Below are 14,997 nucleotides of genomic sequence, written 5' to 3'. Positions count from 1 at the left end.
ATAATGCACTGGAAGTCTTAAGAATTTTTCCAGAAATGGGTAAATTCGATTCTGTTTTGAAATGGCTGGGTTCTGCAACTTTTATAGAGCCTCTGGTGACTTTTCAGTGTGAAAAGCACCCCTGTATAGAGTCTTTCCAGATCGGTTTGAATTCTGGCCGTTAGATCGCGCCCATACGCGATTCAACGAACCAGATCAATCCTAGAGAGACTGTTGGGATATTTAAATTCCCGTCATCCCATCTAACCGTTAGATGATCCATCTATGGTACAGATCGCACCTCTTAGATCCTTGACCGTTGGGGAAGGGACACAACCCAATGGATCGCACCCACTGACCGTTGGAGCACTGGGCCCGCTGGGCCGACCGTTGTGCTCGAATCAAAGCCCAACCCAATCGAACTATTCGACACTGGGCTTGGGCTTGATGGGCCTATGAACTATTCGGCCCACCCACTAGACCGATCCACAATCGTCTAGATCCAACGGTCCAGATCAAATCTGGAAAAATTAAAGGCTCCAATCGCTCCTCGCTACGATGCAAAGTGCAAAGTGCGCCTAAAAAAGCGCCAATAAAGCGCCCTATAGCCCATTGCCCACGCCGCGCGTGCGTGTGCGCGGACGGTGCGTTGCACCGTCCCGCGGTTCGACCCACGGCTAAGACCCCATGTGCACATAAACAAATAAGAAGAAAGAGTGAAGCTTTATAAGCTCAACTCTTTCTTTCTTACGAGTCGGTACGGGACTATCTTTTCCCTCTACTTTACACTCTTCTCTTTCTCTTGCAAAAAGTAACTATTTCCAAAGAAAAGTTTTTCCTTTTCCAAAACACACAAAAAGAAAATTGTTTTGACCAAAAACACTTGATTTTGAAAAATCTTTAACAGTTTCGGTTTTCGTTGGAAACTTTTCGGGTGCAAATTGATATACCTTGTCTTCGACAGGATTGGGATTTCGGATCGGATCGGCTGATTTCTCAATGAAAGAGTAAGGATCTGTCGGGGGATTTAAATCAAATTAATTAACTCTAATAGAGATTTTGACTAATTTGCTTGTTGAGTTTTTTATGGTGTGTGGCCGTATAGTCCAATATTTTCAAATGATCTTTCATCCTCGAGATGCGAACTTATTCTGAAATATCCAATGAGACAGACAAAAACATAACATTATTTGAAATGTGCGGTTTTACCTTTTTGATGAGAACCGAAAGACAATTTTTCCCTCTACTAAAATAAAGCACAACAACCTTCTCATCTCCTCTCTCTTTTTTTCACATATTTTCATCTCTGTAATACAAAGAAGATGACGAAGAAGAGGAAGAGGAGGAAAAGGAAGAGGAAGAAGAAGAGGAAGAGGAGGAATAAAAAGATAAGGAAGAGAAGACGTCGAAAAAAATGGAAGGCATCTGAAAAATTGAAAAATGAAGAGGAAGAAGCAAAAAAGAATGTGTGTCGGAAAAAATGAAAATCATCGGAAAAATAGAAGGCGTCGGAAAAAATGAAAAGAATAGGAAGAAGGAAAAAGGAATGGGCACAGGAAAAAATGAAAGTAGGGGTTACCAAGTTTAGAATCAGAGTTCTTTGGTCTGAATTAGGGTTATCGAGCTCAGAATCGGGGTTATGTCTTCTGAATCAGGGTTATGTGGTTCAGAATCGGGGTTATTTGGTCTAAATCGGGGTTATTTGGTTCAGAATCGGGATTCAAGTGACTTTCATTTTTTTCGGCATCCATTCTTTTTTTCCTACTTTTTACTATTCTTCTTTTCCATTTTTTCAGGAGCCTTACATTTTATCCGGCGCCTATTATTTTTTTCCTTCTCTCTCTTCTTTTTCATATTTTCCGGTGACTTCCATTTTTTTCAATGCCTTCTTCTTGTCTTCCTCTTCTTCTTTTTATTCCTCCTCTTTGTTTTCTTCTTCCTCTTCCCTTTCCTCCCCTTCCTCCTCTTCTTTGTGTTGCAGATATGAAAAATGGTTTAAAAAGAGAGGAGACAAGAAAGGTGATGTACTTTATTTGAGTATCGGGCAAAATCGTCTTTTGGTTCTCACAGAAAGGGAAAAATGTGCCTTAAATTTTTGTTTGTCCGATATTTCAGAATAAGTTTGCTTCGTGAGGATAAAAGATCCTTTTTCGAAAATATTGTAGGGCCACTCCACGTACGATGATCCAAAAACGTCCATTTGTTAGGCCACAATGTGAAAAGGTTGTGGCCTACACATATAGATCAAGGGGTTAATCCTATTGAAATGATTTTTGAGGCACAATCTATATATGTTTTGGCCTAACAAATGGATGGTTTGGACCTGGATTATGCGGCCACACACCATTTAAAGTCTCTGATGTTAGGAATATGGCGGAGATTATCGAATTTAATGGCTTACCAAAAGGGAAAACGGTGATATCAGAGCCTTTGAGTACGTATTCATTATCAGAGATTGGCGTGATAAGGTCGTCATCCGGCAAATCTTGCCAAACATAACCCTTCTTATACCTCCGCAAAGATTACAAGGAAAACCAGGACCATGCAAAATGAAGAAAATACGCCTAATTAATCCTAAAACCAAAGAATTTCGATTGTGTACGTAATTCAATTTTCGAACCTCTTATAAGACCAAGCAAAAGAATCTGGCATATCTTTTCCTCTCAAATCTGATAGCCATCTCTTCACATCTAATACATAAAGAAAATGGTAAATGTTAAATATATGAAAATGAGAGTTTTTTCTTTCTTTCTTTTTCTTCATTTGATTGATAAATTTTCAGAACTCGCAAACAAACACCATTTTGATTCAAGTGATTGATTCAGATTAGATGTGAGTGTTCAATCCTTCCCATCCGACTTAGAAAATATACTACATGGATTCTTCTCACCTCTCCTCCTTTTGCTTCCATTTTCCTGCAACACAGAACAACATCCCATATTGTTCTCAAGCCCATGGCCATAGATTTTTTTCATCTTTTGAGAATGAAAAATAAATAAATAAATAAGAGAGTAAGAAAGAAGGATTCCAATTCGAATCTTGTGCCTACTCTAAATGCATAAAAAGCCGAATTGGAATAGAACCCATAATTCATAATTACAGGATTTGATCTTCATGGATTAAAAAACAAAATAACACTGTTCAATGCTTAAAAAATAAAAATAAAAATTGGGAAACCGTATAGCTGCGTTGAAAATCGAGAATACCTATATTCTTCTCGTTTTCTTTCTTTTTTTCTTCCTGTGATGAGTTTTTTTGGATACAGAACTTAAAAAAGGCAAATGGAGAACGAATTCGGAGCTATTTATAGACGTGTCTTCCCGGAATATTTTGTAAAAAAAAAAACACTTCAACTTTTGAAAATGAATGAATTATCCCTGTATGTTCATCGAATGCATTGTAGACTCAACTACTTCTTAAGTTGACATTTCAAAATGAGTGCCGAGGGTATTCTTGTCATTTTATCAGCTTGAGGGTTTTGTACATTTCCCCTACATTTGGAGCTATTAGGAAAAATAATTGAATTTAGAGGGTGTTTGGACTTTGGATTAGAGAAAAAATTATGGAATTAAATTTTCATCACGTGGGTTTGCAATTTTCCATGAAAAACACTAAAGTTATGAGTTTACCAAATGATGGAAAATTCATTTTACATGCAAGAAACATCCCCAGAAAACCAACTAAAACACCATGATTTTTCCACAATATACTTATATATGGGGTCGTAAATAAAATTACCGAAATGGCCTTTTTCACCTTCCCATAAATAACTACTCATCTTAAAGAATCTTGGGCACTGTTGTAACTTAAAAAGATTATCATTATCAATTGGGGGTACGAAAGGATAGGCTCCGAGTCCCTAATATTTTGCTATTCCAAAGTTTCCTAATCCTACATTGATTCTCTAAAGCGAATTGACGATAAACACCCCAAACTTATGTAAGTCAACGGAAAAGAATCAAGGGTGCTTCGGTCATTAAAAAGAGTGTCACTATAGATAGCGATATTCGATAAAATCTGAGGAGAGAATCATCAAACTGCTACGAAATTTTGCGGGAAGTTATTTAGCGACTACATTTTGCAGGAGAGAGAACAGCTATGCAGGTTCACTTTATATCAGATCTTGTCTTATTCATTTAATTCATGAGTACTTGTTCTCTCTTGCAAAAGTAAGCCGAGGAATAGCTTTCCACTAAATTGCCTAGCAAATCCCCAAAATTTATTTCGATTACGATCGGAACGAAAGGTAAACTACCAAAGCCGTGAATCAGCGATAAATTGCTTTTTCACCTTTTCAGGGGACTAATATTTATGCCCCTTCTTTTGATAGGTACACCTTCACATTGTTTCTGGAAAAGGTTCATAGGGCTGGCAATTTCACCCAAGAAAGCAGGGATCCGCCCCGCCCCACGCCGCTTGAGGCGGGGATTCCCTGATTTGAGTGGGGAGCGGGAAGGGGACGGGGGTTAAAAAAATTCCCCAGTGCGGGAACAAGGAGGGGAAGGGGATGTAGTTGTCCCCGCCCCAGCCCAGCCCCATTAATCAATATTATTTATTTTAGTATATTTTAAGAGTTTTCTTTTTTGTTTTTTTGGTGAGAACTTTCTTGGGAATATAATATCAAACATTTCATTTTGGTAAGTGATTTTGGAACCACCAAATTTTGATAATTGCACAAACAAAGTCTAATTAAAAATTAAAACTTAACAGAAAATAAGACAAGATGAGTTAGGTGAAGATATCAAAACATGGGAGTGCCAACATCATCTTAGGGCTTTTTAACTTTACCTTTTAAGTTTTATAGCTAACAAATAACAAGGGATTGTGTTTTTACATTTTAGCTCTTGAGAGTCACTACTTTGTGCTATGTCACTTGCTTAATATGCGGCATTGCATTATTTTCTGAACTTTTTTACTGTATTGGAAACTCTCCTTTTGTATCATTGATGTTCATGCATCTCATGGTTATGTTTTCACTTAAATTTCATTTGTTGGATTAGGGAGAGAAACATCCATAGATTAGGGACACCCAGTAGCAATGTCTAAGGGAAGTGATATACCCGCCCCTTTTGATTAGGGACACCCAATAGTAGTGTATCAGTGACTAAAGAGGGGCTGAAGTTCGGTAGGGGGAGGGGCTGATGTTGGGTCAGGGGGAGGGGATTTTGTTCCTGAAGGATGCGGGGCGGGGAAAGGAAGGGGATGGGGATTAGATATTCCCTGCGGGGAGGGGAGGGGGATTCCCCACCATCCCCGCAGTGAGGTGGGGGCGGGGAGGGGGAAAATCCCCCGAAGTGGGGAAGGGGTCGGGGACCCCAATATCCGCCCCGCCCCGTCCCGTCCCGTCCCGTCCCGTTGCCAGCCCTAAAGGTTCATTAGCTATAACTTATAAGTTGCAAGTTAACTGTCAACAATCATTAAATGGAGACGATATACACACTCCCTAGTTTCGGTAATAGCACTTCTCTTTTTTACACATCTCTGATTTGCTCTTGACAGAATTTCTTAATAATTTGCCATAACTAAGGGGTTTTTGCATAAATAGTCTCCAACCATGACGTTTTTTTGTAAAAAGGACTTCTGTTTGCTAATTTGCAAATCTGTCATGTCATTTTGCCATGTTATACAGAAAACATCGCTTTTGCAGAAAACAAACAGCAATCCATTTTAAATTAAAAAAAAAGAAAGAAGTGAAGTAGCATTATTCCCAACCTTCAAAACAAACACATTTGCTTACCAAGTATAAAGACGCGAAGAGGGAGTTAGCTTGAGAAGATGATCATTCTCTTCAAGATCAACAGCCTTGATCTCACATTCACGCCCCCATACCCTTTGTAAGACTCGAAAACTGTCCTTTGTCATTGATCATAAAAATGACTTTTTGTGTAGTCAGGGGCGGAGGCACATATAGGTTGAGGGGGGCCATGGCCCCCTCATGACTTGCAAAATTCCTTTATATGGTGCATGGCTACACATGCATCCCAAGCTAGTTTAGTGGCCATGGCCCCCCAATGACCAATGCAGACAAGTGTAAATTAATTTGGCCCCCCAACCGTAAATTCCTGGCTCCACCCCTGTGTGTAGTCGAAGTTAATTAATCCAAAACTTGGTCGAGTTTTAGAAACCCAAGCTGGGTTTGCATGAGATCAACTTACATAACCCATCATCTAGCTCACAGCATATTCCAACGGACAAATACAAACCCGGCCTATTATCATTGGTCCCGCCTTTATCAGGCAATCCCACACCCTTAGGGGCCATTTGGATACGCGGATTTTAGAATCCAGGTTTTTAGTTTGAAAACAGTGTAAAACAAGTTTCATGATCAAGCTGTTGTATGCTGTCTTGACAGCGTTTTTTGAATTTTAAGTGAGAAATTCAGGTCTGAAAAATCTCTTCTGCCTCATGAGATTTCTAAAACCTAGAAATATGAGAGGATTTGCTACTCTCTTGTTCACGGAAATAAAGGCGAGAAGTAAAAAACGAGTCAAGAATAACGGCTGGTCCACTTCTTCTCTTGTCTCTTAGCTATAATTTCGAAGAAATCCCAGATTCTAAAATCCGCGTATCCAAACGGCCCCTTAATTTTAGTAGGGTTTAATGCTTTGTCCATTTGGCATTTGAAGAGGACCATGCGATGCGCCTTGTCATAGTTCATCATATCAAGTAGTGCATATTAAACACACGTTTCATGTGGGACCCGATGACGATCATTAGGATTCAACCCTATACGTGCCGTCCATTTGTATATAATGCTCAGAACTAAACAACATGTTACTATGTGGGAGGCCATTATTTTACAAAAATTGAACGGCCCAAATCATTTCATCTCAAGATATATGAATTTACAAGCAAGGCCCATCTTCACAATGGTCAAGATACTTGCCAAATGTACATCCTAGATGGCCACCCTAACTGCATTCTACGTGTATAGTACCTTAACCTTCCTCCTAATAGAACATCTTACTAAAAACTAGAAGAAAAGGTATTTTTGTCTTTTAACAAATAAAAGGCATTCTTGTCTTTTTATAATTAAAAACGTCTCGTATTTGTTAGGAAAGGTCTTTTGCACAACATAGCCAGATGACACCGCTTCATTTTCAAATTATGAAACTGGATGGCTCTCTTTGCAAAATCGTCATAGTTGGGTACTCTTTTTGCAAAAAGAAAAATGGCCAATGGAGGACATCAGAATACGAGAATTGCCAACGGGGGATGCATTTTTGAAAAATTGTTAAAGAGGGTTGATAACCCCCTTTCGAGAGTTTGATAAGTTGATAAGCCCATTTAGAGGGTTGATAACCCCCATTTAGAGACTTGATAGCCCCATTTTGTCCCTCTCTAACAATTTTTCAAAAGTGTATCCCCCATTGGCAATTCTCATATTTTGATGTCTCACATTGGCAATTTTTCCTTTGCATAAACCCTCAACTAGAATTTCGATCATTGACTTTCTTAATTATTTGCAGCTCCTAATGCATTTGACTCCACTTTTAAGTCTTATTTCTAACCTTTTGTATATTTGAAGTGATATATTCTCCCGTTTTCCACTTGGGACGGCCCATCTAGTGTATTCACGACTACTCTTTTGGGGGCTGCCCAAGTAAAAAAATGGGCGAATATATCATTTCCCTTCGTATATTTCCAGTTGAACTGGGTTTGTGCTGAGGTCCCTTATTTTTCAAGAACTAAGGGATTATAAGGGCTTACACAGTATAAAATCTCGTGCCTTGAGACTACGTAAAAGTAATGATGATTTGATTAACCCTCAACTAGGCAGGTAGGATTGATTAAGCAATTAGAATTGATTTGGATAATAGTTAAACTAGGTTAATCTTTATTTAGTTATTTACATTCTTATCACAAAATGTTTCTATGTTTATCCTTGTGTTTTATATAAATACTCAATTACTTCTCAAGAAGAATTTTATCCTATAAATCGTGTCTTTGATATAATCAATCTTTGAATACTACTATCTTTACTCTCCTAGTTTTGCCAATGACACTTATTTTACTCTATTAAACACCCTTCTTTACTCTCTTTGTTTTTCAATGTTTTTGTCTAACGTCTAGGAATAAATGTCTTATTCTGATTAGTCAGATGTTGTACCACCTCCTTGGGTTGCTTCTTTTTCGGCACAAAGAAAGCTACTCATGGGCCTCTCCTCTCCTGCCTTTTCTCTATCTCTATCCTGTTTTACCTTTCTTTTCTTCTTCAAACTTTACTTTCTCTGTCTCTATCCCACATAGTTTACACCCCAGAAATGGACCCAAGGCTCAAAATAGCATGTGCGAGAGGCGATGTAACGGGTATAGTCAACCTCTTTAAAGAAAACAACAACATTATTTCACAGACGACCGTTCTGTCAAACACGGCACTACACTTGGCTTCTCGATTATGCCATTTTGATTTAGCGAAGAAGATTATTGAGTTAAAACCCATGTTGGTCTTGGCTGAGAACATATACAAGGAGACTCCATTGTACGAAGCATGTCGAGAAGGGCACGAGAAAATTGTAATTCTATTGTTGCAGGCTGATGATTCTATTGCTTATAAGCTTAACTGTGATAAGGAGATCGTGCTCTTTGTGGGTTGCAGTCTTGGCCACTTGGACGTGGTCAAGGTTCTCTTGAAATGGACAAATGTTCACAGGGAAAGCACAAATTACTTTCATGTTGCTGCGTCAAATGGATTTACAGGTATTTTTGCCATTTCTTTGACAACCATATTCATGGGCTCTATTTAATACAAGCGTGATGTGGATTGATTTTAACTCCAAAACTGATTATTGGACTCAAAATTATGTTTAATTTTGAGTCCAATAATCAGTTCTAAAATAAAAAAAACCTGGACTCAAAATCAGTTCTCAGAATCCAAAACCTTTCACTCTAGCCATCAAAACCACATATCTAACATTTCACCAACTTAGATGTAACCCATCTGATTAGTTGTAGTATAGTTGCCATATTGAGAAGTGAGGATTGAGAAGGGTGCTTGAAAGAGAAAATGTGGTAAGTGATGAAAACATGAATCATTCTGATATGTGCATGTTAGTGGTGTATATGGGATTAGCTAGTACATAGTTGTGGGTATGTGTTTTAGAGTTATGGGTGTGTCTAGGGTAGTAGATGTTAGTTGTTGATGATGTGTCTTGTGAGTGGGAAGTGTGTCTAGGGTAGGGTACTAGCCTAGTAGGTGTTAGTTGTTGTTGGTGTGTCTTGTGAGTGGGAAAATGGATAATTCATGTGTTTGTATTTTAGTAGTTGTATTTCAATGAAAATGAGTAAGAGAATTTTATAGTAACAGAGGAAACTTTGTTTAAGGAGAGTCATGGTTCCTGGTTTGCCTAGAATCAACCACTCTCCGCCTCTTTTTTCTATCTGTTCTTTTGTTCATTTACGTTACGACCCATTAGGCATGTAGCACATTCATCCATTCTTGGTATTTGTAGTGGGGAGAATCATTAATTGTCTATGAAGTACTTCCCTCTGGATCGTTTCTTGCCCGCCATGTCTACTGCGACTGTGAAAATGTGTGGAGGAAGTTTTCATAGGCCTCTTCCACAGTTTTAAATTTCCCTAAATTTTTTCCAAAATCACTGAAATATTTCTGTTTTCATCCACACATAAACGAGATCTCAATGAATTCCTTCCGCGTCATTATTTGCCTAAAATTTCGACCGAAATGGTTGGAGGAAAGACAAAAAATGTAAAGATGTTATGATCTGTATTTCATTTCATTTCTTTATTGTATAGAATGATGCTTGAAGGGGAGACTGTTCATTATACTTTCTTATTTCTTTATTGACTATAGTTCCAAACATGTGCGACAACGCATGCCACTTGGTGTTCGTTGTGATTAAGTTGTGATGCATGGCTTTCTTGCTTATGTGATGGTTTCTAAGTATGTATTTGTGCTTATTCTAGCATTTTCCAAAGTTTTATCTTAGAATTTTATCATTTGCATGTGTTCTAACTTCCAATACGTTTTCATGATTTTACAGGATTTCCACCAAAACCGAAATGTTTCTGTTTCCGTGCTGCCCGAAATCAAAACTGAAATTTGAAACGTTGGCATCTTCTTCATCCACTTCTCTTCTCGGAGAGGAACCTTTCCGAAGAGTTATCATCTTCGTCTTCTATATATACGTAATTCATGACTGCGTCAAGTTCAGATGGAACCTTCGTATTTGGTTAAGGATCACACAAGAACGTTGTGCAAATGGAACCACATTTTCAATGAAAATGTGGAAAGTGATGAACATATGTGTGAAACAACCCATTACTCCAAAAGATTAAGCTGTTAGAGTAATTGGTTGTTTTCACTTGGTATAAGAGCTATTGCTTCATGATAGGTCCTTGGTTCAAAACCCAACAACTCCTTGTCCTTGATATTAAAAATCTATGTATATAACCAACCCAAAAAAAGAGGGTCCACATGTGAGGGGGACTGTTGAAGTATAAATGATTAAATAACACCAACTATGACAGCATAAGGCTTTTGGAGTGATTGGTTATTTCACAGCATGAAGCATGTAGCAAGCTTAATTGGAAGTGAACATAGAAATAGAGTTATAGTATGTTAGAAATAGAGTTATAGAATGCTAGGGATGAAGTGTTAATGTGTGTTAGGATTATAAGTAATAAAGATGATTTCTTGCTTTATTAAAATTAAAGGTTTTAGTGATTTATAATTTTACATGTTTTATTCGTATACATTTAATATTAAAATTTTGGAAGTTTCATATGAGTTATATTTGAAACTTAAGATGAGCTTTTTATGTTTTAAATACACTCTCTTTCCAAATACATGTAGGAAGTGCACTCCCTTTAAATTTAGGCAGGAAGACGAATTTAGTTTTCAGAGGGAGCTTCCTAGTTCCCACACAGCTAAGAAGCTTTCAGTAACTATGGTCTACACTACAACCAAATTATAAATATGAAGTTCATACTCTTGATAGCTTTTATCCTATCGACGGGTCAGGAGGTCACCCAAACAGGACTTTGATTTTTTAAGAGTCTAAATTCCAGTTATTATTTCTAAAATTCAATCTTGGTCGCAGGTATTGTTCAAGAAATATTAAGAAAGCAACCAAGATTGGCATTGAGAAGGGACGAAAATGGATTTTCTCCATTGCACATAGCTTCAAGTAAAGGGCATTTGGAGACTACAAGAATGCTCCTCGAGGCTAACTCACATCATTCTTTCCTAAGACACAACAATGGAAGAACACCTCTCCATTTGGCGGCAATCAGGGGTCATGTTGATGTCATCAACGAGATTATATCGTCAAGCCCCAAATCTGCTCCGATGCAAATCCAACAAGGAGAAACTGTCCTACATTTGAGCGTCAAGCACAATCAATACAAGGCCGTCAAGTGCTTAGTGGAGAAGCTCTGCATCATCAACATCATAAATTTGCCTGATAACAACGGCAACACTGCTCTACATTATGCCGCCATTGGAAAGCTCTTCGATGTAAGTATTTTTTTATTTTTATTTTCTACGGTAGGTTAACAGAGAACTTGACCTTGGATAGGATAGAATGGAAGAAAATGATCCACGTAGAAGAACCTGACTAGAACCAGGATTAGATCTGGGTAGATTCCTTTTACGTTCTTCATGAAATTTTTCTAAAGGATTCATTTAGCCGACCCCAACTAGTTTGGGACAAAGGCTTTGTTGAGTTGAGTTGAGTTGAGTGTGGTAGGTTAACTAAAAAGTTCAATAATCAAGGATAGATGAAAAATCATCATGCCAAACAAACCTAGAATGAGTCACTCATCTTAGTCAATACATTCTAGTAAATTGGAAGAGTATAGCACACTGCAGGAGAGAAATGATATGGCAACATCCCTTGTGGGAAGCCCTCTTAGGATGATTCACTCATAGTTTCAAAACTCCCACGCGTCCTCATGGACTCCCCCAAGTCGACTCCCTTTTACCTTGGCCGAATTCTTGTCCGAGTGTGTTTTGTCCTACTAAGTCAATCAAAACTCCTTCGACTCTCGAGTTATGACCACACCAACTGAGTACTCAGTCGCGTCAACCGAATACTCAACCACATCATGCCAAGTCGGCTATGTTTTCCTTTGGCCACGTTTTGACCCATATCCACTTTTTGAACATTGGATTTACTACAAACTTGTAGCTTCCCCATTGTTCTTGTTCTTCTGCCAATAGCTATTACAAGCATACAAAGTGTGAGATCCCACATCGGAAAGGGAGGAAAAGTTGCTGCGCTATATATGTAGATTCCCCATCTCCCTGTGTAGACGCATTTTCAACATCTCCAAGGGGCGGGCCCCGCGGAGGGGGTTGGTCACTGTTAGTGCTGTTGGAAAACAAAACCGGGGAGGGTAGATGACCCAGAACCGGACAATATCTACACAGTGGGGTCGGGGCGTGACACAAAGCACAGGCACATTTGGATCAAGAGAATAACAGCTCCCATGCGGTTTAATCTCTTGACAATTAGCACCTCCTCCACAAGCAAAATCCGTGGCTGGTTGCAATGTCTATGTAGAAACACTAGGCTTGGCTACACACCACATCCCCATCTCCTCCCCTCCTTCTGCAGTAGGTGGGAGGTGGCGCCGCAACACAAGGGGGCACAACAGAAACATCCATTGGGCTTGCTGGGGGTGGTGGGGGGGTCATCTAGTGCAAAGTAGAAGGATTCTGCAGGTGGAGTTGCAATTGCGGTAGATGAGGGAAGTGAGTTTTTCTCTACATATGTAGGAACAGAGAGAATTTTTTTGGTGATGTGTGAGCTATGGTAATGGTGTTGGCCTACTCGGAAATTGTTCTACAAACTTACATAAATATAGTTCCTTGGTCTACTAGCTTCTCAATAGTGATCTGAGTTATGGGTTTTGTCTATGCTCCATTTTTTTTTTCCAGTTGGTCTTAGGCCTTGTAATATCAGAGATGGGTCATTTCTTCAACAAGGAAAAAAAAAGATTTCAGAACCAGAGACCCATGGGTATGGATTGTTATAAGATAATTGTCGATTCTCTTTCCTCATTAGAGTATGTTCGTCCATTCCACTTTTCAAGTCTACATTGAAACCAATTCTTTACTTGTATATATTTTGATTGGTATCTATCTTTAGGTAGTTGCCAATCATAATCTTGTAATTTTTTTTTAATGAAAATCCTGCAACCCAAGGGAGTAAGCTACTTTACATGAAAGGCAAATTGAGTCACTTGGCTTCTTACATGGTATTAGAGGCAATCAATTCCTTTGATTGTATCATCCCTCTTCCCACCCTATGTCTTATCTCCGCTTAGCATCACAACTTCCATACTTTCTCAAATGGCCTCCTCACCGCTCAATCTCTATGCTCCAATATCGATAACCTTCTGATCTTTATCATTCACTCCCTCTGCCATGGCCGTCTCCCTCCCTTTCTCTCGGATATCATCCATCTAGTTTTTGCATATTTTTCGGAGTTGTGACCTCTTAGAAATGGTGGACAACTCAATCCCACCACCATCATGTATTCTTCATTCCACAAATGATTCCTCTCCTCTTTCGAATTAAGTCTTTCTCCTTCGAAGAGGTTCATTAAACCCTCCTCAGTTGGTTCAATGCCACCATGACAAAATCGATTCTCTCCCAGATGGTTAACCATGAGACAACACACGAAGTATGGAGTGTTTTTTAACCTGGAATTTCTCTAGGAACCTGGGGCGGCACCTTAAATTTTATTGACAAGAAAAAAATTAGATACAAGAGGAGGACACAGAACCTTGCCTCTAACCCATCAAGATACAAGAAGAGGAAAAATAAAAAACCCTTTACAAAGAAAACAAGCAATATTTATTTAATGAGAATACAAGGGATACATAATTGGTCGCATCCAACAGCCCTCTAGTTTTTGGTGAGAGTAACCCAATCCCTTTAAACTACATTAATGTTGGTAGGTGACTATTAGAATTGCTCCTCTAGAGTTTTTGGGGAGAGTAGCCCAATTGCATCTGACATAGAACCTTGCCAAGTTGTCCGCAACTAGATTACCTTCCCTTTCGGTAGATGACTATTAGAATTGCATCCAATATATTTCCGTTGCCCTTATGTCCCCATCACGTGTGGTCCCTCTTTTTTGAGGTTGACCATACACGTGGATTTTAAATATCAAGGAATTGTTGGGTTTTGAACCTAGGACCTACCGTGAGGCAATAGCTCTGATATCATGTGAAACAACCAATTACCCCAAAAGCTTAAGCTGTTAGAGTTGACGTTATTTAATCATTTATACTTCAACAATATTGATACCAAAATGAAATGTGTCCCTTTTAAATATTGTAAACTTCATGCGTGGCTTATTACATTTTAGAAAACAAAGCTTCTTTTGAGCAAAAATAGAGCAGATGTGAATGCTATCAACAAAAACGGTTTAACAGCTTTGGATATCTTCAACCAGGGTCAAAGTGATGCAGAACTAACAGTGATCATCAAGATGCTTATGCCTGATAAAAATGAGTAATAACTCAGTGCTCCAAATGTCTGACGAGTCACACTAAAAAAACTCATCTTTTAAGCCTGGTAATTGTGAAAATTATTGTCAGTGTCAGTCATGGCCAACTGATGATCCATTTTGGGATGGATAAGAAGAAGAAAGGCAAGGAAAACAGTCAGCATTGAAGATTTGTGTGCTAATTCTAGAGTCATATAATGAATATTTCAGTTTACATTTGACACTACCTACATACATGCTTATTTTAGTGGTTTATGTCTGAGAAATGGAAAAGGAGTATTTTCATTTAATTTAATGCTACCTTATATTAAGGATGTGTTCTTTGAACGCTTCTGATTCTTCTTTCTCCCTAGCAGGCAAAATGGGTGGAATGGAATTGTGCAGAACAATGCCGCAAGCGGGATTTCAAGGAGATCTTGAGAAACGGGCGGAACATGCCATTCTCCATTTTTTCATCCTTTGTTTTGATGGGTAAGCTGGGGTTTGGCGGTCCCCTACCAGAGCATTAAGTAATGAAAATTTTACAAACGTTGAT

The 14,997-nt window shown here is 38.6% G+C and overlaps 1 protein-coding gene across 1 annotated transcript; it reads left to right on the top strand.

The window, feature by feature from the left end:
- The first annotated feature begins 8,243 nt into the window (after positions 1-8,243).
- On the top strand, positions 8,244-14,471 carry LOC143891712 (uncharacterized). The gene is made up of 3 exons (XM_077396251.1): positions 8,244-8,679; positions 11,043-11,458; positions 14,322-14,471. Exons 1-3 carry the CDS (start codon positions 8,244-8,246, stop codon positions 14,469-14,471), a joined length of 1,002 nt encoding a protein of 333 aa, XP_077252366.1.
- Positions 14,472-14,997: the final 526 nt, after the last annotated feature.

This window comes from Tasmannia lanceolata, unplaced genomic scaffold (genome assembly GCF_043159265.1).
Source record: "Tasmannia lanceolata isolate RefF3 unplaced genomic scaffold, GAP_Taslan_0.1 ptg000015l, whole genome shotgun sequence".
NCBI classification, from domain to species: domain Eukaryota; kingdom Viridiplantae; phylum Streptophyta; class Magnoliopsida; order Canellales; family Winteraceae; genus Tasmannia; species Tasmannia lanceolata.
The sequence above is the reverse complement of the archived record's forward strand: the minus strand, read 5'-3'. Positions and strand labels throughout refer to the sequence as shown.

Bases quoted from the DNA above. Each gene is read 5' to 3' on its own strand.
- LOC143891712 (XM_077396251.1), top strand. From the start codon at position 8,244: ATGGACCCAAGGCTCAAAATAGCATGTGCGAGAGGCGATGTAACGGGT. The intron at 8,680-11,042 runs GTATTTTTGCCA...TCTTGGTCGCAG, and splicing joins TGCGTCAAATGGATTTACAG to GTATTGTTCAAGAAATATTA. The intron at 11,459-14,321 runs GTAAGTATTTTT...ATTACATTTTAG, and splicing joins CCATTGGAAAGCTCTTCGAT to AAAACAAAGCTTCTTTTGAG.